This window comes from Daktulosphaira vitifoliae, unplaced genomic scaffold (assembly GCF_025091365.1).
Source record: "Daktulosphaira vitifoliae isolate Bord-2020 unplaced genomic scaffold, ASM2509136v1 Scaffold_3, whole genome shotgun sequence".
Lineage (NCBI taxonomy): Eukaryota > Metazoa > Arthropoda > Insecta > Hemiptera > Phylloxeridae > Daktulosphaira > Daktulosphaira vitifoliae.
In genome coordinates, this window is record NW_026099574.1 from 33,848,328 (window position 1) to 33,871,653 (window position 23,326).

The 23,326-nt window shown below is 26.0% G+C and overlaps 3 protein-coding genes across 6 annotated transcripts in view; 2 read left to right on the forward strand and 1 right to left on the reverse strand.

Moving 5' to 3' along the window:
* LOC126900601 (potassium channel subfamily K member 1-like) overlaps nucleotides 1-2,070 on the reverse strand; it is a 38,218-nt gene extending 36,148 nt beyond the window's left edge. Inside the window, exon 1 of the mRNA XM_050676433.1 lies at nucleotides 1,801-2,070. Coding sequence (XP_050532390.1) covers nucleotides 1,801-1,972 — 172 coding nt within the window. The 5' untranslated portion in view covers nucleotides 1,973-2,070. The remainder of the gene's footprint in view (nucleotides 1-1,800) is intronic.
* A 12,009-nt stretch (nucleotides 2,071-14,079) lies between these two features.
* LOC126900602 (uncharacterized) lies at nucleotides 14,080-18,085 on the forward strand. Of its 3 annotated transcripts, none has more exons than XM_050676439.1 (4): nucleotides 14,080-14,212; nucleotides 16,014-16,313; nucleotides 16,403-16,508; nucleotides 16,574-18,085. In XM_050676439.1, exons 1-4 carry the CDS (start codon nucleotides 14,095-14,097, stop codon nucleotides 16,947-16,949), a joined length of 900 nt encoding a protein of 299 aa, XP_050532396.1. In that variant the 5' UTR covers nucleotides 14,080-14,094; the 3' UTR covers nucleotides 16,950-18,085. The 3 variants fall into 3 exon arrangements, with proteins under 3 accessions (XP_050532396.1, XP_050532397.1, XP_050532398.1); XM_050676440.1 differs by having other exon boundaries at nucleotides 16,577-18,085; XM_050676441.1 differs by lacking the exon at nucleotides 14,080-14,212 and adding an exon at nucleotides 14,219-14,517.
* Nucleotides 18,086-19,057: 972 nt separating this feature from the next.
* LOC126900593 (uncharacterized) lies at nucleotides 19,058-22,900 on the forward strand. 2 transcript variants are annotated; one of them, XM_050676418.1, is made up of 6 exons: nucleotides 19,058-19,353; nucleotides 20,189-20,417; nucleotides 21,439-21,612; nucleotides 21,682-21,922; nucleotides 21,996-22,289; nucleotides 22,355-22,900. In XM_050676418.1, the coding sequence occupies exons 1-6, from the start codon at nucleotides 19,217-19,219 to the stop codon at nucleotides 22,567-22,569; spliced, it is 1,290 nt and encodes a 429-aa protein (XP_050532375.1). In that variant the 5' UTR covers nucleotides 19,058-19,216; the 3' UTR covers nucleotides 22,570-22,900. The 2 variants fall into 2 exon arrangements, with proteins under 2 accessions (XP_050532375.1, XP_050532374.1); XM_050676417.1 differs by having other exon boundaries at nucleotides 19,059-19,353; nucleotides 20,147-20,417; nucleotides 22,355-22,898.
* The last annotated feature ends 426 nt before the right edge of the window (nucleotides 22,901-23,326 follow it).

Below are 23,326 nucleotides of genomic sequence, written 5' to 3' on the forward strand. Positions count from 1 at the left end.
ATACGATTTGTGATCTTTTGACGTATCATTGAAAGAAATCGGTTCGGTGAGAGCTGAGAAAAAGTGGTAACAGACACAAAAAAAAANAATCGGTTCGGTGAGAGCCAAGAAAAAGTGGTAACAGACACAAAAAAAAAAAAATAATAAAAAATAAATAAACACATCTTAGTAAAACCAATACCTTCTCAGCTTCGCATCGAAGCTAAAATAATTTAATATTATTCTAGGTGGTTGTATGCATTTGTAAGTAAGTACATTTAGTTGTATTTATAAAAAATAAATATAATATGAATACTCTTGTTTAAGACACGATTTACAAATTACTTGAGAACATTTCATCGGTTATTAGATTGTTAATAACCATTTTATAACAATGAATTCTCATAAAATTATAACCGTTCTTATTATATGTAATAATCGTGCTGCGACAGTAAAAAATAACTGAAAACAATAGTTATATAGCTAAAATTGTCATAAAAATAACTGTTAAAATTAAACACTTTTTAATTGTTTTTCTTTTTGTCTTAATAAGTAACAAAGATGTAATCACACAAAACAATGATAACAATTTATTATCATTTCACTTTGATTTATTCAAGAAATAACCAAAAATAATATTTTGAATACATTTTATTCTGTGTTATGTTTCATTTTATGCGAAAAAAAGACATAATTTAAAATATTTATGTTGAAAAATTTCTTCAGCTTATTTCTGAAGAATATTGTGTAATTATAATTTTCATAAATTAAAAAGTTATTTTTTAAATGAACTCTAGAGAATCTTAAATTATTTGTGGTAGATGCACTAAAAATGATCACGCTAAAGAGACTTATTCCTCTGAACAGTTAAAAACTTTTCATCAATTAAATGTGTATTTTCTTGTCTAAAACAGTGCCTAACAACATTTATTCCGTTAAAGATCCCCAAAATTTGTTTTCAGTTAATAATAGCTTCTCTTTAATTTAGAAAAACGAAAAAATCAGTAGCGTGCAATCTTCAAAATTTTGAAATACGTATGTGATTAATAAAATTACACTACAAAAACAAAATTAAATAATTTTATGTTGGACAAAGATTCTTTGAAGTATGTACTAAGCAACTAATTTAACATGTGTTTTGTATAGCTTAAAATGTTCATGGAACTTAAAAATATTTAAGTTAAAAAAAACTATATTAAAAATATTTAAGAGTGATATTGGTTGTACTAAATCGCCTCTACAAATAACAGTTTTGAAAAGTACCTATTATTTAATAATCAGAAATATAAACAGGTGCCCCACGGTCATTTACTAATTTTATTATTGCTTTATATAATCAAATTAGTAAATCATAGTGGGACATTCTATATTTCAATATTGTATTATTTTCACGTCGGAATTTAATAAATGCCAGTTTAATGTCATTTCTTATGGTTTTGATGTAATTTTTATTTGTCTCGTCACACATGAAAATGTCAACGTTTCCCGGTTTTATTATATAATAAAAATTTTTCAAAATTTGTTTTAATCAAGAATTTGTAAATTCTCTTAAGGTAAATACTAAAAATTTTATCAGGTTTTTAATCAAATAACTTGTAAATTTTAATTATTCTACTATTATTAGATCCTTATTAATTATACTGATTATTCTCACATTTTATCATAATCCCGCTTAAAAATTTTATATGAATATATTAAGTTATTGTAATTTGCATATTTTAAGGGACTGTGATGTGACATCATGATATTAACAAAAAAAAGTATTTACAATTTTAAATAAAGTTTTTTACAAAAATACTGAGAGCCGTCGTATATAAGTACCTTGAACACACTTGTGCTTGTCGAGGAACTCTTGTCGAAGTATCTTAAGCTCTCTGACTCGAGTAGCTTCTTCTGGTGCTTCGATTGCGGAGAACACGAACGCTCCTATGACCAAGAAGGACACATAGAAGCCTAAGAATACCACTAGCCGTACAGTGGCCGGCGACCACATGGTGACCGCGCGGCAGCTACTGCTGCGGCCGGCGGCACGCAAGGTTTCGTCGCGTCATCGTAACGCACGACCGGCCGGTGACTGACTGACTGTTTTTCGGGTGGCGTGCGGCGCGACCTAAGGACGCCATTTAGTACATCTCCGGTCGCCACTGCTACGTCTGTCAGCCATGCGCTGCCATTTGCCTAGAATGACGCCTTACAGCCAATCCAGTCCACAATGGAGCCAATAAAATTAGAATTTCTAAGGGTTTTGAGCGTCAACCTTTATGATAGTAAATTCATCATTATTCAAGAGATGCAAATGAACATTTTAGGGAATTTATTTCACTACAACAACGACAATAAGGATAAAATATTTACTTATAAAAAGAAGAATTAGGCATAACTTGATAAGGGTCTTTTTGGTGTTATTGCCAGTTCTTATATCACTAAAAGGCATAACTTAAGTCATTATTAATAAAAATTGTCTGATATATATAAGATGTGAAACGCTCAAATCTTTCATTTGTGTCTAAACTGAATTAGTTTTCATTAATCTACAAACTATTTTCTACAATTATTTATTGATTTTTGCATTTAATCAAAATTCAGATTAATGTGTCTTAATTCTCATTATTCATCATAAAGTATCACATTCAGTCGAATTCTTGGAATGCATTAATCATTGTAGTTGTTGAAAAGAAGTTTTAAGTGTTAAATAACTTTTGATGTTATAATCTTAAGTACTAATATGAAATAAACAATCAAATAGATTTAAAATATTTATGACTTTAAACATATTAGTTTACATAAAGAAAAAACAGAAACTAAAATGTGCATTTAAATTAATTACATTTTTGAATATATAAACATTATATTGAAAATTAAAATTATTACTGTAGTAATGAGCATACGTGGTTCTAGAACTAATTGAATGACGAAATAATCATTTTTCTTTTAAAAGCTAATTTGTTTGATATCTTTTTCTATTTACAAGAAAAGAAATCATTTATCAAACCATTTTATTTAAGATTGTTTCTTAAAGGATTTCGTCTTGAGGGACAAATATACATTCGACAATTTTTCACTCTTCGTCCGAAAAAATAATTTTATCTTTGTTATATAATAATTATTTTTGTTATGGGGTAATGATACCCATATACCTCCATAATTAAATCAATGTTCTTAACACTAAATATAAATGTTAACACTTCAATACAATTTTATGACTATATGACTTAGTCATAAAAATAACAATAAGTGTCCGATTTTGTTTTGGATTTGTAATAATTAAACATTTTTCACTTTATCGAGACTCAATATGAAAACCACGTAACTCGGTATTTTTTTTTTTTTTTTTAATAATCCATACAAATGTTTACGCATATTATGTGTTTTTTAAATAAAATATTCGTATTATTTTTTGAGATAATCGAGTATTAAAAAACTTTTTTAAATTGTTAACAATACAAAAAAGGTTTTTTATTTTCTTCTTTCGAGTTAAACAGTTTTTCCACGAAAACGACGTTATGCATTTAATTTTTAGATAATCATATTATGAAAAATCAATAATTATATTATAAGATGTTTATATTTATAAGTTTTTAATTTTTTAAAATACAGTTTTAGCATGCTACTATTATTTAATATTAAATATTATTGTAAAAATATTTTTCAAAAAAACTTTAAATACTTATGAGTTTAAAATTTAATTTTACAAACATGTATCTTATGTCCAGATTTAGACAACATAAGTCTCCGGGTTGAGAGTTCAGGAAGTTTTTGGAAGTCTTCGATAATCATATTTTCTTAAGTAATGAAATTATAAGCCAAAATAAAAAAATTATTTATTTATTTTTTGTTAACTTTTACCATTTTAAACTTCCTCTTATTAGTAATAATAACCAAATGAATAATATTTTATACAAACAAACGAATCCACTAAATCCTTAACAATTATGATATTGAAGTCTTTAGTATTCAATATAAAAAATATTTTTCATGTGACTTATACAGGGTGTCATTTAACAATCATTTTATATCAGTATACAAAAAATGAGTTTTTCGAAATGTTGTAATAGATTTTCATACTATTTAAATGTGAAGAAATAGATTGAAGACAGGAACAAGAGAAATACATTGCCTTTGTTCATCTTAATTTAGAAGTTCTATATTTTATGTATATAAAATGATCAAGAATAATCATTATAGTGCATAAAACGGACTAATAAAGAAAGAACATGTATGACATATAAATGTCTATTTTATATTTGTTGTCCTCATTAAACGCTCTCTCCTCTAGAATAAAGATATAATTTACCTTACGTATATTGATATACACATATTATAAGTACAATGTTATTTTTGGGCTGCATAATCCTAGTTTTGGTGACTTTATTATAATTCAAATTTAAATAAAAAATGAATTATTAGGTATCAAAATAATAATTTATTATTAACGGTCCAATAGAGTAGGTTCTAGAATACAATTGAAAGATGATTAAACAAGAAAAAATTGAAAAAATATACATATATATGTAATCAAAGTACAGGTAATAAAATTAAATACTGAAAAATAAATTATATTGTATTTATTTAGTTTTATGAAAACTTAATTATATTATGTTTTAAAGAACACCAATACTTGTATGAAATACTGAAATTAAATTAGTGAAATCGAATTGAATCTTGAGAATAATCACAATAGAAAAGTTGTTAACTTATTTTAAGTTATAGCTATAAACGTATTACTATGTAACGTCATGACAGAAAAGTACTCTTTATTTTGCCCGCAAGGTTAGAGTTTTATTGAACTTTTTTTAAAAGTAAAAAGTCAAGCCATATCACATAAAATTTCTTATCGACATTAATAAATAATCATAATAAATAAATCACAAATGGCAAACTAAAATTTAATTTTCTACATGAGTAACAATATTAAAATTAAATTTTAAGTAATAATTTTATAATTATTACGTGCATTATATACCACATAGAAATAAATTACTAGGAATTACGCATATGATCGATACTTATACTATTAATTGAAGGATTATCTATATTTAAAGCTCACGATACAAAGTTTGTTTATACTTCTATAATCCTATCATACTTATGCTATGCATAACATTGTAGAAGAGCTCTCTGTATTTTCGTCAATTTCTCATGGTTTAACAAATGCAGTAGAATAATTCATGAAACAGAGAATAGATAATAAACAATTAAAGAAAATTATTTTTTAAATACTCACTGAAATAAATAAATAGTAAGATATATTACTCAAATAAATTAAAGTTAAAAAAAAAAAAAACATCTATAAATTTTTAATACAACTAATATAGATTAACATATAACACCAAAAATAATTTGAAAGAGTAAAAAAATTACAAACAGAAATCTAGTCAAAAAATGATATCAAATTTATCCTTACTTTTATTAAAAATTTTGTTTTATTTATATTTAACTTATTTTTAAATAGTAGCTATTTTGTTGATTGAAAGATTTTTTGAAAAATATGTAAAGTTGACTGATTTTGGACCCTTGAAAATTAAGGTTTCGATAATTGTAGACTCGTGAAAGAATTTTACGGTAAAAATATTGTTAAAGGTTTGCATGTTTTAAATTGATAATGAATGCCACATTTATGTTTGTAATATTTAAGCTTTCTAGAGTACAAAAGAAACTTAATTTAATTTTAAAAAACGGTAGCAAAGTGTTAGCGTGGCATAGTTGAAACTAGTATAGATGATATCTGACAGTGATTAAAATCACTATCATAAGAATCGCTTCGATGCAAATCCGTAGATAGTGTTTAATTTTAAGAAATTGGTGGATTAAACCAAAAGCAAAATTCTACCTCAAAAAGAATTAAGGAAAAATTTCAAAAAAATCATTGCCACGATTTTTACTGAATCGGCAAACGTTCGTCGCATTCATTTATTAATAAAATTGACAATTTAAGCTGATTCAAATGTTAAAATTAATCTTTTTGTATTATATAATTATTATATCTTAACTTTTTTTTCATTGTATAGTATATTACATAAGCTTTAATTTAAGATTAAACAAAATTGTCAATATTTCCGGAAAATTGTCAAAAATTTAGTAGAAAAAGTTTAACTATAAAAATCTGAAATCGTAAATTTTAACACCAATATTGCATGTTTTTTAACTACAGCAACCATTTGCACGTAGAAGATAAGTCGTCGGGACAACATTTTTTTTTTTTAAACTTATAGTGCATAAAATTATCATTATTTTAATATATGTTTGAAGCTCGGAGTATATCCGGATCATTTTAAAATCTTAAGTTGAAAAAGTTAAAATTTTGTGCAGAATTTGCTATTTTAAATCCCCTCCTAACGGCAGATAAAGGGTCAGATTTTCAACAAATTTATATCAAATAAAAGAAAAATATCTAAGGTTACAATATAAAAAAGACTGTACGGTTTAAATTTAAGTATGGGCTTTATAATTATAAAAACCCAGCACAGGGGGGTCGCGGCACAGTGGTGACGTGGTATAGATGGATCAAGTATAATGATATCTGACAGTCATTAAAATCACTATAAAAAAAAAACGCTTCGATGCTAATCTTTAGATACTGTTTTATTTTAAAAAATTGGTGGACTATTCCAAAAGCTACATGATCTGCTAGTTTATTATTAATATCCTAATTAAGATAAAGTATATAGAATGAAAAAAGTTAAAAATATAAAAAAGAATTTTTTTGCAAAAATCGTATTTTTAAAAAAGTTACGGCAGATTTTAGTAAAAAAAATTGAAAAAATTTTGAAAATTAGCCATTTTTAAATTTGTAATTTTTTTGGAGGTTTCCCTCATTTACGGGGAACGAGGGAAATTTTTTCAATTTTGAAGGGTAATGTCTTCGACTAGATACGATTTGTGATCTTTTGACGTATCATTGAAAGAAATCCGTTCAGTGAGAGCTGAGAAAAAGTGGTAACAGACAAAAAAAAAAAAAAACAACATCTTAGTAAAATTAATACCTTCTCAGCTTCGCATCGAAGCTAAAAATGATTTTAAATTGTTAATTTTTCAAAAAGTTATGGCATTTTTAAGTATTAAAATATTTCATGTTAAACAATGATTTTTGAATAAAAATTAGATTTTTGGATAAATTCGATGGCCATTTTCCCATAGAAAAAAGGTGTCAGCACAATTTTTTTTTTTAAACTTATAGTATTTATTATAAGCTTTAATTTGACATATATTTAAAGCTCGAAGTATTTCCGGAACATTTCCAAAACGTAAGTTGAAAAAATTTAATTTTTTAGCTTCGTATCGAAGCTAAAACTTCTTATTCATTGCCTTTACACTAGTGTAATCGTGGGGGGATATGGGATAACTGAAACATGTTATAACAGGTGACCAAACATGGGTTTATGGATACGACGTCAAAACTAAGTAACAATCGTCCCAGTGGAAGCATTTTGGATCGCCAAGACCGAAAAAGTGCGATCTAACGTGAAGTTTATGCTCAATGTGTTCTTCGATTTTAATGGCATTGTACATTATGAATTCTTACCACAAAGTCAAACGGTCAAAAAGGAGTACTACCTACAAATTCAAAGTCGTTTGCTTGAAGCAATCTGAAAAAAACACCCGGATTTGTGGCAAAAGAATTCATGGCTTTTGCACCACAATAATGCACCTGCTGCTCACACTTCATAACTTGTTAGTGAATTTTTGGTTAAAAAAATACTGTAACGATGTCCAAGCCTCCATATTGGCCAGACATTGCTCCGTGTGAATTTTTTCTATTTCCAAAAATAAAAAGAACCTTAAAGGGCCTTCGTTTTACAAGCATAGATGACATTAAATGCGCATCGCTGAATGAACTGAAGGCTATCCCAAAGATAGAGTTTGAAAAGTGTTTCGAGGATTGGAAGAAGCGTTGACACAAGTGCATATTATCTAATGGGGACTTTTTTGAAGACGGAAACATTAATGTAGACGAATAAATAGATATCTTTTTCAAAAATCGAAAATTCCCGTTATTTTCCAAACACACCTCGTACAGCTGTATATATAAATTGTTTGCAATAAAAACTACATAACTAATTTTTTTCTTTTCTATTTTACTAAACGTTTATTAAATTGAATTTTTTTCTCGTTTTAAAAATAAATTAAAACTCTTTAATAATAGTTTCAAATATTTATTCATTTTTTTAAATTTTCATTAATAAGTGAGTTATTATATATTTTTTTGTTTAATTTATAAGTTATTCATCCATAATGTTATTATATATGTTCGTTTTAGTTTAGGAAACTATTTTTCAAGTAACAAGTAAAATGAATTTGTAAATGGAAATATTATTGTCGGGTGAATTTTACATTTCTATGTACATATATGTATGATTTTATGACATACACACACATATAAATATATATTTTTTAAGTTGATGAATGCAGATTATTCTACCAAAGGGAATATTTGACGAAAAGTAAATATACATTGAGTAGCCTGAGGAAAAAATGCTATTTATTTCCATAATATTTATATTTATATTTTTGTTTGTAGTCATCAACAATATTATTATTCACGCTAATACATCCCTTACTAAAATATGGTTCAGTTTTAAAATATCTACGTATTAAAATAAAATAATCAGATAATAAAATATATTTTTCCCACCATAACTTATTTCTATATATTTAATAATCTTATGATATAATTTCTCAACAGTTAAACCTATTAACACTTAAAACTGGATCAAGTTTAAATTAGATTTTTATTAAAAATACTTTTAGTTAAACTGATTAACTGAGGTTTCTTCCATGAATAAAATCAAATTTAATAATATAACTACTTAGTTAAGTGTTATTTTTGTTATATTACCCAATTAACGAAATTTGTACAACAAATCATAATGTAAGGACTATAAGAATAGTAGGTTCGTAATCTAATTTATTTAGTTTATTCTAGTTAACAGAATCTATCAAGTTTTATAAGTTTCTTGATTTAAGTTTTTCGTTATACAATTTTATGCAATTATTATTTATCAATTGTAAATTATGAACTCGCAATATATATTTTTCATTATGATTGATAAAATATATTTGAGGTACTTTGAGGTAATATTATAAGATTTTATAAAGTTTTTTGATATTGACATGACACAAAAAAAAGTAAATATTTAAAATATTCTGTATGTCATTCAATAAAACGTTATATTAGATAGTATTATTGTACATTTTATTGATTATTCGAAAATAAATATTTACCATTAAACAGAATTTCAAATTCAACGACCCTATTGAATATTTAAGAGAAGTGTAGCACGAAATAAGATGGAGCATTTGACTTTTTTTTAATCTTCTTTGTAACAACATTTAAAGTTCCATACATTTATTTAAATATTTTAAATCATTACAAATCTAAATTTAAATATTTATATTTTTATAATTGAAAAGGTTATTGAATTGAAAATATTTGAGTTAAAAATTGTTTATATATTGATTGTCTAGAGCACAAAATGACTTGAGTATGCAATAAGTGTAGGCAAATGATAACTATCTTGTCAATTGGTTATGACTCTTTAATAGGGTTCGTTATATTATATTTTTTATACGATATATTTTTGGATATCGATATCATATCGAATTTCAGCGATATTATATCGTGATATCGAAAAAACAAATTGTTCCTATATTATTATATTGATATATTGATATCATATGAAAAAATTCATTAAAATTAAAATTGACTCTTATGGCGATAAAAATTTGAAATGAAACGTCAAGATAATTCTTAAAAGTGCAAATACTTCTTTTTGAGATCATTGATATAAAAATAATATATACAATCAAAAAATTATAATAACTTAGGTAATTAATACAAATTTGATGAAAAAATAATTGCAAACATCTAAAACTCTAAACTTCAATGTTTTCATGTTTTAAATCAAATATTTTACAGAAATGTGTTAGAATGTTAAAAAAAAACCCAGCACAGGGGGGTCGCGGCAATGTGGTGACGTGGTATAGATGGATCAAGTATAATGATATCTGACAGTGATTAAAATCACTATAAAAAAAAACGCTTCCATGCAAATCTTTAGATACTGTTTTATTTTAAAAAATTGGTGGACTATTCCAAAAGCTACATGATCTGCTAGTTCATTATTAATATCCTAATTAAGATAAAGTATGTAGAATGAAAAAGGGATTATTAAAAAATATTATTTCTCATAAAAAAATAATGTTGATCCATACACTTTTCAATATGTCATAGCATTATAAAGTTAAAAATGTAAAAAATAAAATCGAGAATTTTCACACAATAATAGCATTTGGTAGCCATTTTCACCGTGAAGATAAAATAAAGTCCGAAATTTTTTTTTCGCATAATAAAGTAAATTACATTAGCTTTAATTTAAGATATATATAAAAGTGTCAGACTTTCCGGAACACTTTCAAAATTTAAGTTGAAAAAGTAAATTTTTTGTGAAAAAGTGGTCATTTTAAATCCCCCCCTGTGGGCAGGTAAAGGGTCAGATATAAAAAAAATATATACCAAATGATAGGTAAAGACATCATGCATCTATAAAAAAAAAATTATATTGATCCATACATCTTTCAAAAAGTTATAGCATTATAAAGTTAAAAATATAAAAAAGAATTTTTTTACAAAAATCGTATTTTTTTTATTAAGTTTAATGTCTGTTTTCACCATGAAGATAAAATAAAGTCCGAAATTTTTTTTTAGCATAATAAAGTATATTACATTAGCTTTAATTTAAGATATATATAAAAGTGTCAGACTTTCCGGAACACTTTCAAAATTTAAATTGAAAAAGTTCTACTTTCTACTTTCTATATTAGATTTGAACCCCCCTCGTATATAGGGAAATGGTCGGATTTAAAAAAACAGTATGTCAAATGAAAGATGTATATAAATACTACTCCTCATGAAAAAATTGTACTGATCCATACATTTTTCAAAAAGTTATAGCATAATAAAGTTAAAAATGTAAAATACAAAATCGAAAATTTTCACACAAAAATAACATTCGGTAGCCATTTTCACCGTGAAGATAAAATAAAGTCCGAAATTTTTTTTTGCATAATAAAGAATATTACATTAGCATTAATTTAAGATATATATAAAAGTGTCAGACCTTCCGGAACATTTTCAAAAGTTAAGTTGAAAAAGTTAATTTTTTGTGAAAAAGTTGTCATTTTAAATCTCCCCCTGTGGGTAGATAAAGGGTCAAATTTACAAAAAAAAAATATCAAATGATAGGTAAAGACATCAAGCATCTATAAAAAAAAATTATATTCATATGTTCATTTTTGAAAAAGTTATGGCACTTTTAAGTAAAAAAAATTGAAAAAATTTCGAAAATTAGCGATTTTTAAANTAAAAATTTCGAAAATTGGCGATTTTTAAATTTGTAATTTTTTTGGAGGTTTCACCCATTTACGGGGAACGAGGGCATTTTTTTCAATTTTTGAGGGTAATGTCTTCGACTAGATACAATTTGTGATCTTTGACGTATTATTGAAAGAAACTGGTTCGGTGAAAGCTGAGAAAAAGTGGTAACAGACACAAAAAAAAAAAAAATAAATAAACACATCTTAGTAAAACCAATACCTTCACAGCTTCGCATCGAAGCTAAAAATAAACTCAATATTTATACACTAAAAAAGTTTAACATTTTATTCAGAACAAATTGTTATAGCACTATTTATTATTAATCAATATACATACTCATTATTATACCGCCTACAACCATGACATTTTGAGTTACTTAAAATACTGTAAACTAAATTTATTATTTGTATCACGTTTCGTGAACTCTGCTTATTCCCTTTACCGCCCTTTCCAGCGGCTGTCTCATAAATCCCCTCTACAATTTAGTGTTATGTGATACTTAACTAAATAGCTATGTACTTGTCTCGTATAATTTTGCTAGAAAAACCGTTATATTTATAGAAATATAATAAGGGAGATATTCGTGTTAATAATATTTTCTTCGAAGCGTTTCAAAAGTTGAAAAATTATATCAATATTACTTATCAATCTGTAATGAATTTATGATTTACGTGAACAGGCAAGTGTTTAAAATTTGTTTGAAAAGTCAGACTAAATTTTTTGAGACGAATGTATTAAAAAGCTTATCGGTATCAAATTGAACACGTCATTTTAACTTTTGCCTTTTTAGCAACACAGTTAAATAGAATAAAAAATCATTAATTTATTTCTTATTATTTGTTTCATTTTAATCAAATATTGAACCTTTTAAAAGTTCTCCTATGCGTAGGTCCATGGTATGTGTCCTGTTCCATCCTTGTGCTGAAAATGCCAACTTACAATAATATTTACTTTTAAATTGTTTAACTTTTTTAGTCTTATTTATACCAAGCATTACTTGTAAAACGTTCTTTAATGAAGAAAATACCGAATGTAACACTCAAATACTACAGCGTCATTTTACCTTCTATGTAAATGGGTTTAGTTCATTCAGAAAGTCAAATAATTTTGTTAATTAATGATAAATACTTAATTTTAAAAATTTTAAACTGCAATATTGACATGAAAGTATATTAGAGACAATGAATATATAATTTTGATCATTAAAATTTTGAGATTTATGATTTAGTATTTAACATTTAAAAAATGCCAGTTATTGCAATTTAAAGTTCAACAAATCCTCAATTTTTCATTAAATGGACTTATTAACTTAATTAGTTTTAAAAAAACTGCCTTTAATTTTTAATCATTAAAAAAAAAAAATTTATAAATTAAGAGTTAAACTTTTCAACAATATTCTAACGTAAAAAATAAGTAAATAATTTTTACTCATTGAAATATTTAGTTAAATAGTTTTATAATTAGTTACATGACTTTAATTAATTATTCAAAACAAAACTGATTTATAATAGTTTATTACATTTAAAATTTATTTCAGATAGTTATACATCTTTACGATATGAAATCATTATTTTATAGGTTTTTATTTTACAACTCATAAAAATTGTGAAAATTTTTTTTAAGTCATTAGTTTTACAATATATATACATTAAAAAAAAGTCAACTTTTCTTTCAATAAATTTAAAATTTGATATACTGCTACGAATAAAAAAAATATATTTTTAACATTTAAACAAATGAAAGTGCTGTAAAATAAATATACATATATATATATATATATAAAAGGTTCTAGTCCATTTTGATTTTTATGCAGTAATAATCTGATAAAACTTTAATTGATGTTTTCATTGAATATATATTTTACAGTTAATACAGAATGTCATGTTTGTATATACATATATAGATTTATATCATAAATGATGGTTACATATTTTTTATGATGGTGAGTAAAAATTGAAACATGAAAAAAAACAATCAATGTGTATCTACACATTACAACATATAATAAATATATTTTTATTTTCATGGAACACTCATTGTCAAATGTCAATATTTTCACTCCATTTATACATGATAACTGATAAGTCATATTTAGTACTGTATCATTGTATCCGATCAGTAATCCGATTTTCATATTTCTACACACGTTTCGAAGCCAAAAGTATATAATATGATTATGGCAGATGGAAAAAATATCAAATAAGGATATATCCAAGTTTCAATGTTCTGATAAAATCCACAATCATAATATATTCAAAACACGAGTTGATAGGTATAAAATAAACAATGTTTTTTTCTGTCGAGATCAGACTTGCATAGAATTTTCATAAACAGTATTATATTAAAAATGTTAAAGTGGCGTACTTTCTGCATTCTATGATAATATTTTCGTTTTCATCTGCCACTTACTCGCTTTGTGCTTTTATCTTTATTATTTCTATTTTGATAGCAAAAACAACGTATTTGTTCATTACAGTTGATGGTGAAACGGATGATAGGATATTAAAGTTTCATTGTCCTCGCCATTATCTATATTAACGGCATTTGCCTGTCCAATAGAAAGGCGTAGGAGATTGTACGTACTGTTGCGATTTCACGGCCCACGCAATGCCGATATCACAAAGTCAAACGCCAAAGACTTTTTAAAACTTCATCAGACTCATTTAAAAAGGCGCCCTTTTCTTCTGTCTCTAAAACGAGTTCCCTTGTATGCTTCCACACGGTTACCAGGGTGATCGGATATGGGGCGCTGTCAGAGCGGGGAGATCGATACAAGGGTCGTGAAAGCCGATTTTGCGCATCTGCCCCGCCGTTACCCAGTTCAGATAGTCACCGAACTACAAAGACATCACGTTACAAGTAAGTTATGAATGTTATTATCTTTATTTAAGCTTAAAATACTTTTTCAAAACCAATCACACAACGTTACTGTGACAAATTCCGTATTACTTATTAAGCGTTTTCATTGATGAGAACTCGTTATTGGCTAATGTCTACCGTTATCAGATTTTGTGCACGAATTATTGATATTAAACATAAAAAAATACAGTAACACCGTCTAATTTCCGCATTGTTTTCTACATAGCAACCAATAAAGCTAATAGATTATTTGGCGTGTGCGTATCTGTATATTTTCAAATATTCTAGGGGAATAGGATATTTGCGTAAGTCGTATTTAATGGTACAATATCCAGGTTTAAAATAGATATTTTAATTCCATGAACATTTTTCATAATTCTTAGTAAATATTTTTAAAACAATTTCGTGTAAAAATATTAATAGTGTGAGTATTTGATACTGTTGGTGAATAAACATAAAATAGAATACAATAATATAACAATAATATGACAATAAGTCATATGGTTGTTTATAATATTGTATCAAATGAATAAGTTAGTGATTCTTTATATAAATTATAAAAGAGTACTAAGGGTTTTATAATTATATTAAAACAGAATTACCGAGATTTGGAGTTAAGTAATTTAAAAAATTTAATTAATTTAGGAAGTTAATTAAGAAGTAATATAGGTGGCATAAAAGATTCTCCCATAAAGATATTAGCAGTCCAATAATAGTTTCTCATATAGTATATATGATAATAAATAATCAATAATATTTTTATCGTTTAAAAAAAAAAATAAATATTCTAAAATGTGTAGAAAAATAGTTAGTTATTTGAAATTTTTTCATAACATATATTTTTTATTAATCGGGAGTTAAAATAAAATATTTATAATTAATGCAGTAAAATACTAAGAATTATGCGTTCGAGCCAAAATAATTAATATTATGTCACTGTGATACACAATTCATTTGGACAGAACAAATAAATCAAGTTATAGAATTAAGCTAAAATTTTATTTAAATATCATGTAGTATAATTAATTATTATTATAGTTTTTTTTAATAGCCTTTATTAAAATAATAATTAGCTCAATAATTATAAGCAAAAGTAAAAAATATAATAGTCATAATTATTATGTTTATAACAGTACAACAAATGCGGCAATAATTGTTTAAATTATAAAAAATCAAAAATAGTTATTTTAATAAATAATATGTAGGGAAAAAAGTCAAGCTGTATGCATACTTAGTAATATTTACTTTTGATTGTTACTGTTTTTAAGAACAAAGGTGACATCATTGTACCATAAGTAACAAAAGTGTCAATCATCATTTCAAACTCCCTTGTAGTAGATCGAATGATGCACACCGCCTTGAACCTATTTTTCAATTGTCATTGTATATAAAGTATTATTTTTAGCGTATTTAATCTACTAAATATTAAAGAGTGCAAAAATTATTATCTATACAATTGTTTCCAAATTATATATAAAATTTCATTTTCACTAGGAACACGTAGTTAATGGAAAATGTTTAAAAAACAAATGATATGAACCTTACTTATTTAGATAAAGATAAAGCTGTAGAAAGCTTTAATGGTCCGTTATTCCATTTGATTAGCTTGAAATGGTGTTACATATAATTAAAAATTATTAATAATGATTTTTAGTATCTTATTCAATACAAGTAATCAAAATTCAAGAAAAATATGTTATGTTACTGTAAAACATTAAGTACTATATTTTTGGTGGTCAAAAGGGTATTTAAAGTAAAATAAATTTTTTTATATAATTGACAATTATTTTTGTATATATAGAAAAAATGAAGATTTATCTCATCAGTTCAGCCTTGTGTTTGGGCGCTGCGGCTGCTTGCTTTGGGACCACTGGGCATGAATGTGGCGATCTAGGTCCACCACCATCTATATTGGAAATGCCACCACCTCCAATGCCTTCATTTTTAGCCGCTGTGTTAGACGATCAATTGGGAAACAATGAATCAAATTCACCGCACAGTAATATTCTAATCGAAACAAATGAGTTAGAACCGGGTAAACCTTGTAAATCAATGTGCGATGTAGATCAAGGTGTCGGATTTGTAGAGCTACCACAGCATGGTAAATTTAAAAAAATATGATCCATAGAATCGTTTAAGAATATTTAAATTGAGAAAGAAAGTATTGATATAATGTTAAATTTATTTAAGGACCTATCATTGAGGGATATTCTTTCTGGATGTTTGTATCCACATGCTTATTAGGAGTAATGCTAGTTGGAACCATTATATTAGTTGTTATAATGAGACTAAAAGAGTAATAAATATATTGATTTTTTTATTTTTAATTAAATTTTATAAATAATTTTTTTTTTTTTGTAGTAGAAAACATTGGAGTAAATCTGATTACAGTCCTGAACCCAAGAAAAGTCCTAATTTGTATGACACTATAGATATATCACCAAAAACATTCTGGGCTACTTTATCTCCTACGGGCAACATTGATACAACTGCTACAGTTAGGCGGCCAGTACATCATCATCCGCAAACTATTGCCAATCCAAATTTTGAAAACGGAGCCTTCTATCCTTATGATCAACAGCATATATACCAACAAATAGACACTATTCGACGCATACCTGAATATCAAACTATAAGACCACGTGTATCGTCACCTACAAGAATAGAACATCCCAATATGCCACCTTTAAATCTATATAGATCAATACGCCGAATTTCTGATTTAGAATCGCCTTAAACAAAGTATAAATGTCGTGTTATCTTAACATTCCACTTGATTTACTACCTTAAACAACAATAAGAAGCTACCAATTTTGGTCAAATGCTTGTTTTGAACAAAGATTTGGTAAGATTAGTACAGTGCAGTTAAAACTTAGACAATACCAACTGTTATTACTATGAAAAAATATTTAAGGTTTTCGCTTTGGTAATTTAAGGAATAAGTTAACCACACTCAGAAAGTGCAATTTATTAAAAAAACCTATTGAAATTTAGTAAGTTTTAGGCTTGTGGATTTCATTGATTTGAGTAATTGTAATGTACATTATTCAGTCCTAAATGCATTTAGTAAAAAAATGTTTGAAGTAGCTTTTAACAACTAGTTTCTATATCAATTTCCTTGCAACCAAACTATGTTTATTTATTTTTGTAAATACTCTGTACTTGTGATATATATTCTGCCAGTTATTCTAGTCATTATTATTAATTAAATATTGTTAATTTTAATGAATTAAGTACTAACAACTATATTTCGTACTGTACTGAATTCTAATTGACAATATTCAACTAAATTTGAAAGATTTCATAAAACTTTACAATAAATAATATTTAAATAAAATTTGTTAAACTTATACATTACTATCTATTTTTACAATTATGACTAAATAAATTTAACTTTTGTGTGACTGTTGTTCCAATGAATTGTATATTTTGTATTGCCTCAATTAAGAGTTTCTAGTTTAAATTATTAATTAATTTATCAAATAAACTAGTTGAAAAAATAACGATATAATTATTTAATTTATAAAAAAAAAGTGCTGAACTATTAACTTTAATATAATAATTAAATTAACAATAATTTTACTTATTTATATATGAATATTAATAACAATTTAATTTTTTTGTAAATTATTTTTGTTTTCAACATTTATTTAAACATTTTTTTAATGTAATTTAAAATTGTTTTAATCTTACAATCATCTTTATATATATATAGTTGTTATAATTTTTTGTTAGTAATTTTTAATTTTTTTACAGTATCATTTATAGATTATTTTATGTAAAATTGTACTTCTTAAATGCATACTAAAAATATAAAAAATAAAAAGGAATATACACAGTATTATTAAATATATTATTTTATTAAATGAATAATTGTGTAATAATTTTTGATTTACACATAGATATCTAAAAGAGAATTAATTATTATGCATAAACAATGTTAGTATGGGACATATTCTAATCGTCTAATAGTTTTTGGTTTCTAGTCAAAACATGAATTTTTTTGGCCAATAACATTTGTTCTACTTTTTTAAGCCTACACCATGATATTTTGTCTACGTTATAAAGGCCACATTGACATTTTGTTTCTTCATAACTAATATCAACAAAATCAAAAAAATGTTTACTATATTTATTAAATTAACTAAAGTACAGACTTTCGACTTTCAAATTCTGTTGACTGTTTCTCAAATATAAAATAAATAGATTTAGGTAGATGAATATGATGTAAATTTTCTTTTGAATAATTATTTGTTGTTAGAAATGTAAATTTATATGTATCTTTAAGAGAGCGGCGCTAGTGTATAAGTTTCTACTCGCGCTTCTTTTATGGTATATTTAATTTTTTGGTCTAGTAAAAATTCTTTATTGACAGAAAAAATAATACGTAGTTGTTCCATAGTCAATAAATAAATCAGTAACTGCTTTTAAAAAGAGAGTTAAATTAGTAATGATAATATTATTTAACATTATTGGGTAGTTTCACGACAACTGTGTAATTGTAGATAATTTTGTTAAATAGATATTTATTGGGCAGATATGATTGAAAAGTAGATTTTTGGACCATAAGACCTGTATGTATACTATTACTGCATTGCCAATGTATACTTTTTATGTTTCGTCCTTTGTGTTTACCCGGTGTTTGATGTCAAACAAAATGTAGCAACTTGTTATCAAATTTTCTACTTACGTTTTTATTAGAACCCAATGAATGTCATTAATTTCATAATATTCAAACTTTAGAGTGTATATTATAATCAAATTGGCAAGGGATCTTCCCACAAGGACCGCCAACTTTTATAAATAGCCACTGTATATTTATGACAGCATTAGATTTTGCTACACATTAGTTTAATAAGACGTTCCAAAAACACACGCAGTAACGTGCCGTTGTTCATTGTGCTAAAACCTACTCACAATGTTCCAAAATGAATAGAAAAAACTACACTATTTTTTGGTTAAAAATTTCGTGACGTCTATTTATGGTGTGGATACCGTGCTACCATGAATATATTATTCCGTAAAAACTTTCAAACCGAAGGTACCTCCAAGGAGAGGAGTTATACCAGTGGCTTGGGTAGGAGAACAACATCAGGCAATACAGGAGCATTAGGAACTGTAAGAAGAACTAGAGAATCCAGGTTTGCAGCTGTTTACCGTTATATTCATATCTCATACTGTTTAGTGTTGACAATTGAATAATATACCCCTAGCACCCTATTTAACGCGTCAAAATATATACGCTAGCCAGGTGTAAAAAATACAAATGTTTCGCAGAATAACATTATTATAGTATTAGATTACAGCATAATAGTTTTATTGCAAATTTTCCTATGATATCTCTTTTCGTATTACTGTAAGTATTACTCTTTAGTTAGTAGTATACTTTAGAATAAAATAATATCTGAAAACACAATGCAGTGATGAATTAATTCAAAAATATTTTTATAGTATATTATCTTATCTCGGTAGCGTAACAAAGAAAAAATTAAAGCGTAAAATCTCTCTCACGTGGACAAAAATATAAATTGAAAATTAAATTTTCATTTTATTTACATGTGATAATTAAGATTTTTATTGTGTATTTTAATAATATTCAAATTAGATCTATATCATATAGAATACATTTTTGTAAACTTTTAAATTATATGAAAATATAAATTGTGTAAAATATGATGGAAAATATTTTGTAATGTTTCAAATAATATATCTACAAACAAATTAATTTTTATTTATGAGGAGAGAGGAATTGGAAGCTGTAAGAACAGTTATAGAAATTAATGTTGAAGGAAAAAAAGGTTTTATTTATTACAATTTCAAGTGAAAATATTCTACAACTTAGGAAAAAATTCTTTTATCTTTATAATATTTTACCAACTTAATGTTTATATTAATAAAAATAGTTTTTTCGAAACTGATATTTTGAAAATACAGGTGTTCGGCAATGGCTGATCCCGATCACACTTGCCCATTTAGAACTCACATTCTACTAGGCCATGCAAACTTTCCTCAAGAATTCGAAGACTTTGTTGGGCCACCACTTTTAACAGCTCCTAAACAGACCTCAGCAGTTCCACTAATACGATGGATTCGAAGAAAACAGTCAACCGGTAAAGCAGATACTATTTCTAATACTCCTTCATTTTCCAATGGTACCAATTCTTTTATCAATGTTGCTAATTCAAATAATACAACAAATGACAAGGTTAGCATGACAAATTATAAAAGTTTACATAATCTTAATAAAATTTATTTTTATTGAAAATTTATAATCTATATATCAAGCAGAACTTATTATTGTTGAATTTTGGATTAAGAGATAAGAGCGTAAATAAGCATTTTTTTGTGGACACTTATTGTAGGACTTGAATGGATATCGGAAAGATGTATTAGGTATTTCTGTATTTTTAAAAAGTTTTTTTTCTACAAATAAATCTCCTAAAAGTTGACTATTTATAAAAATCCAAGTACATGTAGACCGTCGTATAAAAAGCTACAAATTATTATTCACTTTATTATTAGTGTAGGTAAGACGAAAGAATGCTCGCCACCTGAATAGTATTTGATGTTACTCAAATGTTTTTTATCTTAATATTATGAAATAATTTGGAAATTTAACATTAACATATACAATACATAATATCAACATTTTATGTTCTTTTAATATTATCAATATATAATTTAGAAGACTGGCGTAATGCTGTAACCTTGACGGTTTTTATGTAAAACAAAAGTTTTTTGTATAAATATTTTGTAATTCCTTGAAAATAATGTATTAATATGTCCATTATATTATGTCAAGGTTACAAGCTTATTAAATTAAAGTTTATTTTTTAAAATAATATTCTATTATGACTAGTATTACATCTTTATATTGACTGTATTACATATACTTGACAATAATTAATTTATTCCATTTAGTAAATCCATTACCATTATTTTTAAAACAATAATTGATTCTTTGTAAAATTTAGAACTGATTATACACATCTCATAGAAAGTCTTATCCAAAAATTAAATTGACAATTGCGGAATTTTAAAGAGACTGTTAATGGAAGTAATGATAATTTTGCTATGCAATCAGTGTCTTATCCGGTGTTTTAGTTTAATCAAAATAAAATAAAAGTCTTTTTATGAATAAGCTCAAATGAGAACTTATTCATAAAAATGGGTTGGATACGCTATTTACTAAATATATATTTTTTTTTTTGGTTACTTTTTTTTAGGGTTGCAGAGGTCGTCACGGTTCGTACTCTAAGCCAAACACACCAACTGGTACTAGTCCACAAATGCCTTTACATGTTAGAAAAGTCGACTCTGCGAGTATTTCTAACTTGGATAAAGATTGCTTTATTATTCCAATAGCCTACCTTGATAGGTTTCTTCCCGATGGAGTAAACGTATGTTACAATAGTTAAATTAAAAAATAATAGAATAAATGAAATTTCTAAAGATTATTAAAATTTTAGCTTCCTATCTCACCAAGTATAAACAAACCTAATTCCTTGAATATGGTTGAAGTCGATGACCCAAAGACTTGTCTCATGTTTCACATGATGACAATTTTAGAACCAATTGATCCAATTTTGGAATCTCCTTTATCAGACCCTATGGCCAGACAAACGGCTGCTGCTTGTTCGCTGCTTAATGAAATAGCCGGAACAAAAGTTGCATCAGAAGGAATGTTGTTAGCCAATTTAGAAAAAGACGGTAATGATTACCATTTAACTGTTTACATTTATAGATTAAAAATTCATATCAGTCTTAATTACGCATAGTATAGCAGTTTTTCCGTTTATCACATACTACGTTTTAAATAAATCGTCTGTATCAAATCCGCGTGAGGTGGCAGTAAACGTACGGAATACAACTCTCAAAAAGTTTGATCCACGAGCTATTAAACATACAACAGATCATACATTTGATCTTTTCACCGAAGTCGCCAACATTGTTTGCCCTCCTATCAGTCAGACCAAAAGGCCTCGAGGTTCCCATACGGCTTACATAATTTCTGTATACAAAGTTTTCGATGGTGATGATAGTGAAAAATTTGAAAAACATTGGCTCTACTGGACAGGTCTAATTATTTAAATTTTGATATTTTCAGTTCTTAAAACTCAGGTTTTCCAATTTATTATATAGGTGCTCGCATGATATATAATTATCTACCTAAATCTACCGGTCTTAGGAGAATTACGTTGCACAAATCACAATCAAATGGCGATAAACAATATGTATTGATGTGTGAATGTTCAAATTTACTTCAAGACTTTACGTCGATAGCAAAGTTACTACCGGCTCTCAAAGCAAGACTGTGTGGATGTACAGGAGTATATCGTTCAATTTTTATTATATGATTATGTACAATTTTGTTGTCTCTGAAATCATTTTTTTAATCAATATAAATAATTTTGTTACTATGAAGTATTCATAATAAAGAAACATCGTATTAATTAACAAAAAAAGTAACTTTCATTTTTGTACATAGATTATTAAACATAATAATAGAAGGGGTTAAATTGAGTTCATAGCACACCCAAACATATATCATCATTCTTTAAAATAACGTATTGTATTTTTTTAAGTATTTAATTTACAAATACGTAATATATAATATTGAAATTACATTAAAATTTATAAAAGAAATATTTATATAAAATATTACATGTTTTATAAAATAAAAATTTGTAATAACGCAAGTGTGTTTTTTTTTGTTGCCATTGTAAAATATTTTATTTTATAATAGTACAAATTAGAGTAAATCGATATGATGAATTTTACCGATATCTGATTCACAAGTTTACTTAAATACATTTAAATATAAACGCATTAAATATGTCTATGTAATAAATGATTATTACATAGACAGTTTCAGCATCTTCAATGCTTTCAATGCAAGACCAACTGTACCGTTATTGATGTAGTATTCGGGAAAAAGCTATGTTTCGCCCTCTTGAGTTTAAAATAACTATTTTTACTTTTAAAGAAGTATTATTAGTAAATAATTGTTTATTTTCCGTTGGAAAATCATAATCAAAATTGTTGTTCTATAAAATTCTTCAATGTTACTATTACATTTAATTAAATTTTCTACTTTGATACACTTAAATATTT

Bases quoted from the DNA above. Each gene is read 5' to 3' on its own strand.
- LOC126900602 (XM_050676439.1), top strand. From the start codon at position 14,095: ATGGGGCGCTGTCAGAGCGGGGAGATCGATACAAGGGTCGTGAAAGCC. The intron at 14,213-16,013 runs GTAAGTTATGAA...TTGTATATATAG, and splicing joins ACAAAGACATCACGTTACAA to AAAAAATGAAGATTTATCTC. The intron at 16,509-16,573 runs GTAATAAATATA...TTTTTTTTGTAG, and splicing joins GTTATAATGAGACTAAAAGA to TAGAAAACATTGGAGTAAAT.
- LOC126900593 (XM_050676417.1), top strand. From the start codon at position 19,217: ATGAATATATTATTCCGTAAAAACTTTCAAACCGAAGGTACCTCCAAG. The intron at 19,354-20,146 runs GTTTGCAGCTGT...TTGAAAATACAG, and splicing joins AGAAGAACTAGAGAATCCAG to GTGTTCGGCAATGGCTGATC. The intron at 20,418-21,438 runs GTTAGCATGACA...ACTTTTTTTTAG, and splicing joins ATAATACAACAAATGACAAG to GGTTGCAGAGGTCGTCACGG.